This window comes from Oryzias latipes, assembly GCF_053564925.1.
Source record: "Oryzias latipes strain Hd-rR chromosome 1 unlocalized genomic scaffold, Olatipes_Hd-rR_3.1 chr1_Y".
Taxonomy (NCBI): Eukaryota; Metazoa; Chordata; class Actinopteri; order Beloniformes; family Adrianichthyidae; genus Oryzias; species Oryzias latipes.
This window is the reverse complement of record NW_027616335.1, coordinates 200,817-207,285: the sequence shown is the minus strand read 5'-3', so window position 1 is coordinate 207,285 and position 6,469 is coordinate 200,817. Positions and strand designations below refer to the sequence as shown.

At 42.4% G+C, this 6,469-nt stretch overlaps 1 protein-coding gene across 2 annotated transcripts; it reads left to right on the top strand.

Annotated features, from left to right (window-relative positions):
* The first annotated feature begins 1,271 nt into the window (after positions 1-1,271).
* Positions 1,272-4,616, top strand: LOC101159488 (TNFAIP3-interacting protein 2). Of its 2 annotated transcripts, none has more exons than XM_011477075.4 (6): positions 1,272-2,094; positions 2,346-2,657; positions 2,773-2,862; positions 2,959-3,222; positions 3,340-3,456; positions 3,549-4,616. In XM_011477075.4, the coding sequence occupies exons 1-6, from the start codon at positions 1,777-1,779 to the stop codon at positions 3,834-3,836; spliced, it is 1,389 nt and encodes a 462-aa protein (XP_011475377.1). In that variant the 5' UTR covers positions 1,272-1,776; the 3' UTR covers positions 3,837-4,616. The 2 variants fall into 2 exon arrangements, with proteins under 2 accessions (XP_011475377.1, XP_023813919.1); XM_023958151.2 differs by having other exon boundaries at positions 1,287-2,094; positions 2,346-2,648.
* The last annotated feature ends 1,853 nt before the right edge of the window (positions 4,617-6,469 follow it).

The window sequence follows — 6,469 nt, the reverse complement described above, 5'->3', positions numbered from 1 at the left end:
GGAGGGTTCCATCCCGAATCTAGCACCCTGAGACTGTATGCTAGCCGCAAGGAAGGAGGCTGAGGACTAGTGAGTGTAGAAGCCACTATCCAGGATTAAACATCCAAGATGCACGATTACATCAAGCTCAAGGCCCCAGCTGACAGTGTGCTCAGTGAATGTCTCAGGCAATGGAGAGCAGAGGATTCAGTGCTGGAGGACAGATCCTCATGGGAGGACAAACCCCTGCATGGGATGTACCACCGGACCATAACTGAAGTGGCTGATATCAATAAATCTTACCAATGGTTAGAAAGGGCTGGCCTACAGGACAGCACTGAAGCGCTCAACCTGGCAGCTCAGGAAAAAGCCCTGAGCACCAGAGCAATAGAGGCTCAGATCTACCACACCAGACAAGACCCAAGGTGTAGGCTTTGCAAAAGGATATATATATATACACATATATACACACACACACACACACACACACACACACACACACCCGCACACACACACACAAAGTAACAGCACCCCCATATATATACTGTGGGAAGTCCCACTGGCCACAAGTTTCAAACACAAACAGATCTTTGGTGCTATAAAAACTTTGGCCATATCTAAGATAAATTGCAAAAAATAGTGTAGGCATTGGCTTGAAAAACAGAATACATAGTCTTTGCTTTGCACGATTGTACTGTTATGCATGTATTTTTAACTTTATATTTTTGGGCAATTGTATATTGCAATTTTATATATATAATTGCAATTATTAGTGATAAACCTCTGCAATTACTATTTTCCTCACTTTTAATTATTAACCTTTTTGCATTTTAACTATGATAAATGAAAACAATTGAAACATTAAACCTAATGTAGGACTGATAACAGTATACATTTCAGTAAAAATGTGAGGCCAGGGTCATAAAACTACAACACTTCTCTTATATATTTTAACAACCTTTTGATTTAATGCTTAAATAGGTCTATTACACTACCAGCACATTTAGACGGTAAAATCACTTAAGTGAACACAGCAGTCAGTCTTTGTTGCCTGAACTAGAATCTGTCAGAACCTAACTGCACGAGAAAGGGAAGGTGCGTTTAATGTTAGTTAGGGAAAGTAAATACCAAACCCAGAAAGATCCTTCAATTCTTTGATGTGTCCTCGTGTCAGGTGTGTTGGAAACTGTGAGAAGTCCTCCGGGAAATTAATATTGTTTTGAAGTCACATGTGGTGCCAATCAGGCTAACAGCGCCCCCACGAAGGGTCGGATAACGCAATAAAACCAAAAAAGTAGGATTACCGTGTAATTCACAGGCGGAATATAAAACACAATAAACAGTTAAGCTAGTAAAAATTGTATTTATGCTGGAGAAAAATTAATCTTTTTTCTTTAAACTGCGCTCTCTTCCTTGAACAGCTCAAATGAGCGATGAACTTGAACGCAGCAGTTGCGTTCCTTTTCAGAGCCGTAATTGGGACCACTTATAGAGTTTTATAGTTTGTCAAATCTCTGCCCCCCAAAAAAGCGTGTAAACCCATTTTTTCCCCCACCAATGGCGCTCGTCAAAAACGTTTGTGAGATGGCAGGCATGGCTCCGTTTTGACGAAGCTGAAAAAAGTCCGCGGGGAAGTTCCCTTTAGGAAATCCCCGACACTGAAATACCAAAATCTCCGACAGAATTTACCCTCACAGAGTATTTCTGAACACCAGCGAGCACAGGCAAAACAGAAGGCGTCAAATGCTGGATTTTTAAAAGCGGCTTCTGTCAAACCGAACCGAGCCGAGCCCGAAAATGGATAAGGGCAGCCTGAAATCTGACTACGACTCAGCCAGGGAGAAAACGCGGAGCTACAGTGTGCTGAATACGCTGTACCACGAGAAGCGCCAGGAAATCGAGCTTCTCCACAAGCAAATCAACGTCAAGGACAACATCATCGCAGATTTAAAAGCCCGGCTGGGGCGGTACGAGAGGATCTACATGACGGTGGGGGATAACGAGTCCGTGCTCGTCGGTCCGTCCAACTCTTTAGTGGAAAGTCTAGTGAAGGAAATCGTCAAAGCGAAGCAGAAGAGGAAAGACGCGGATGTGAGGGCAGCGCGACAGGCTGAGGTGAGACATGCAACTCTGGGTACCTGAACGCACCATCAACACGATGGCAATTATGAAGTGGAAAATGACCTTTCGAGGTCATTTTCATGGAGTAAAAAGTTATTTCATATTTTACAATATATTTGTTCACTTCATTAAACAAATAAGTAATCATAAAAGTATATATATATATATATTTCTATTTACAGTAAATGTCAACCAATAAATGATTTCCAACATTTGCTTTACACTCCTTTTGGCTGATTCTCTAGGAGATCCAAAGGCTGAACGTGCTGCTCAGGGAAAAAGAGCTGGAGCTGGAAAGAGTCCGGTGTCAGCCGGACCATGAGAAAGACCAGGAGATCCAAAGACTCCGGACGGCCCTGGCAGAAAAGGAGCGGACCGAGGCCACCAGATCCGTTCTCTGCACATCCCTGGCTGAGGAGGCCGACCAGCTCCGGGGCCAGCTGGGGGCAACGGTTAAGGTGTGCCAGGAGCTGCTGAGCAGACTGGAAGAGAAGAAGGGAGCTGGAGAAAGAGGTGGAGAGGTGGTGGAGATGCCCCAGCAGCAAAAGGTGAAAGAGGTGTGTGATATGGTGGAAGGTCAAAAGCTGACCAGGGTGTCCTTGTCTTCAATCAAAATTTGATGTTTTTGTGGAGGCCAGCTCTGTTATAAGTTCTCCACTTTCCTCTCCTTAGCCATCAGAGTTGTCAGACTCAGCTTCGATCAAATCTCAAATTCGTCAGCTACAGGAAGAGAATCAACAGCTAAAGCAACGTGTTGAATATGTAAGTCTGTAAGAAGTCCATGACTTTCGTCTTGAATGGTACAAAGAGGATTTTGATGAAAGCGTCTAACATGGAGTCCGGTTGGTTGGTTTTAAGGTGCAGGGCCTGAACTCTCAGTGGCAAAAGTACGACTCCAGCAGAGAGGACTACATCCGGGGTTTGTGTCAGAGGCTGAAGGAGAGCAGCGGGCAGGGGCTCGTGCCGCTTGTGGGCCCTGTCAGCTCGGGGCTGCTTCAGCAGGAGATTTGTCGCCTCAACACCTCACTGGAGGAGAAGATACAGGAGTGCACCCAGCTGGAAAGGGAGGTTGAGGAGGTCAGGAATCGAAGCCACGAGCGAATCCAAACATTGGAGCAGCAGGTTGGCATTGATTCTTATATTTATAGCAGAATCTTAAATACATTTAAGGTGTATTTTACCTTTTTTGTTAATTAATTTTGGAGTTTTAAACTGAAGGTGTTTTCTTTTCCTTTAAAGGTTCTCATCTACGCAGAGGACTTTAAGTCAGAGCGTGCTGACAGGGAGCGAGCACAAGGTCAAATTGAAGATCTAAAGGAGAAGATTTCCCAGTTAAAACAGCAGCTACACAAGCAGGTGACATCACCTTCCTATTTGTCAGATAAGCGTTTTCTAGATGCTCCATTCAGTCAACGACACAGATCCTGAACGCTGTTTTCATTTTACAGCAAGGTGCAATCAGGGACAGCAGAGACGTGGTCCCCTTGTGTCGTGTACACATAGGACACCGGATCTCCTCCAAGCGGAGTAAGGACTCTCCGGAGCCGCTGTTGAGGAGCTCTGCTGAGAGACAGCAGGCGCCTGCAGCTGCAGCTGCAGCTGCTGCAGCGACGCCAAGCGCGGCCTGGATGAGCCCGGGCCTGTCGGAGCTGCAGTGCCCACAGTGCCTCGCCAGGTTCAACGACACAGAAGCTGCGGAGTATCTGAACCATTGTGAGGAGTGCGCTCGACTATAAGCGGAACTGCACTGGCTCAAGAATGCCTTCTGACTCTTTTTGAACACTGAATAGCTGCACTACAATGCAAACAAATGTATCTGGATGGGGATTCCAATTCAGAGACGTTTGACTGTAAAGGAACCAACGGAATCAGTCAACTTCCTTGAAAGGGTTTTTATTCTTAATGACGTAAAATCCAACTGTGTTTCTTGGGAAGTCTGTTCATTTCAGTTGGGGGAGTGTGTACATCCCACGCCGTATTCTGATTTCTCTTACTGCAAACATTTTTGGCAGTAGGAGGAGATTTTATGTCAATGCAATATCCAATCCAATGAGATATACATATACCTCAGTATCTCCAATTACATAAAAAAAACATCGCACTTTTTTTGACATTCAGCCCAAAAACCAAATGTTGGATTGTAAGATTTAGGGAATTCGTGCATAAGCTTCTCTTAATAATTATATTTTTGAATCTAGACACCTAATTGTTCATGTGGTGCTATTTTATTGTGTTGCTCTTTTAAATTAAACAACTTCTCTTTAAATAATTACTAAAAAATGTATTTTTTAATAAGTTTCAAAGTATATAAGTAAATTGGTATTTATTCTGAGTATATAACTGGAAGATGGGAATACTGCAATCTTTTGCATTTTTGATCCCATCAAAGCCCTATAAATATACATAAATATTCAAATTATTTGTAAAAATACGTGTGTACATATTTTATTCAAACTGACTACAGTCCCATATTTTAAGATGTGCATTATTTTTGTAATAAAAGACTGACAAACCTTTCTTTTGGTGGTGTTTTTTTTTTTTTTTTGATTTGGTCGTGCAATGTATTTTTCTTCTTTCTTTCAAAGGTCTGCAAGCCTCCAGCTGCAACCAGAGAGCATGCCCTTGCCACAAAAACGTTGGCGCTACTTAATCGGCGCCCCTGTGCACGTCTCTTTAGTGTGTCACGTGCGTCTCACACTGTGGAAAACCCCCTTTCCCAGTGTTGCTTGAATGGGCTCGCTGTACTGTGACAAGCCAGATTCCCAGCTGTTGTGTGTAGCTGAGGTAAACAGCATGAGGGCACAAAGAGGGGTCAGCTCAAGTTGCACCCAAGGCTCCACGGCTGCCAGATCGGTGACTAAACGGTGGATGACTAAAACACCATGCAGTCAGACGCTGAAGCATCATTTTGACGGAAATGTTGTTTGCTCGTTCGTTGTCATGGGTTTGGTGTAGTAAGTGCAGGAAGTTGGACATCCCCTGTTCAAACAGGAAGTAAGTAGTTGCAGCTCTGAGAACGCCAAATAACAGCACTAGTTTTTTTGGTTCATCACATACCTGCCACACTTTTTGCTTTGACTTATTTTGACCTCATCAAAAGCATTTTTTTATTTTATTCAAGCGCAGAACAGACGGAATGACGTTGTAAACAAAAATCTTAAGGCCAATCTTAAAATGTGTTTCTGTCTCTACTTTAACATTGAACTTGAGTGAAATTGGGCTCAAATGACTGATTTGTCAGAATATGAAAATGTCATCTGAGAAATTCCTGGATTTGTCGTCACAATGGCCTGAACATCAAACCTGCAGTCTTTAGAAACTATGAATGTCTGTGCTGTAACACTGACTTCACTCGTACAGATATGACTCACCTATCAAAAGGTTTGTTTTTATCATTCAGGTACAAAATGTGTTCATCCTCTCTGGTTTAGAAAGCAGAAGGGCTTTAAAAGAACTTTTATTTTTCCTGTGGTGATTCTTCTTACATCTGCTTATGTCAGAGTGACCTAATTCTGGGAAATGTCTCTTGCCATAACTTAAAAAATATTTAAAATCAACCTCCCCACCCCTTAAAAAAACAGTATCACATGATAACTCAGTAATCAGGGAACAGGGGAAATTATTTGTGGCTAAATCAGTTTCCACTGTTAACATGTAGTTTACATGACAAACTGATGATGCAGCCTAATTTTCCCACAGATGAATTTCTACACCTTTTGGCTTTTTTGAGGTTAATTTTAGTGCCTTTAAGCAAACCACAGACACTAAGGTCTAAAAAAGGGCAAGAGCTGTCTTCTTGGGATTCTCCCCCCCACATCCCCCGCCAGCTCACACCTACTCATTACAACAGGGTCTAAAAGTGACTGAAGTTCCACACACAGACACACACAAGAGCTCTACCCACCCATCTCAGAGTGGAAAAAAAATAGGTCACGAGTCCCCCCACCCGAGTGTCTGGGAACTTTTCTAAGAAATAATTAAAAAGAAATATGGCAGCAGAACATCAGTTCCTGTTGGAATCTTGCTTTCAAAGCATCAGGATGTACCAAAGAGGTACATATACTTAAAAAAAAAAAGACAGGGAGAACTTTAAGTATCCAGACAAATACAGAAAGGATATCGAACGACCTTTAATCTTCTGTGTATTCCTAAAAGAATGGGAATTTCCCTCCATGCGAGGGAATTCCCAAAAAAGCAGACAAGTTTATTTGAACTGGATTGTTGTAGATTCGAGCAGATCATTTCAGTTTAACTGACTGATGAAATCAGTTAGGACATCTTTTTTTTTCTACATTGCTTGGTAAAAAAAAAAAAAAAAAGAAGAGTCAATAGTTTTTATCCATCAAAATGAGCACTGTGGCAAATGTGT

What these genes read in the sequence shown, in the direction of transcription:
- LOC101159488 (XM_011477075.4), top strand. Translation starts at nt 1,777, where the DNA reads ATGGATAAGGGCAGCCTGAAATCTGACTACGACTCAGCCAGGGAGAAA. An exon ending in TCCAAACATTGGAGCAGCAG is followed by an intron (nt 3,223 to 3,339) that starts GTTGGCATTGAT and finishes TTTCCTTTAAAG; the next exon opens with GTTCTCATCTACGCAGAGGA. An exon ending in AACAGCAGCTACACAAGCAG is followed by an intron (nt 3,457 to 3,548) that starts GTGACATCACCT and finishes TTCATTTTACAG; the next exon opens with CAAGGTGCAATCAGGGACAG.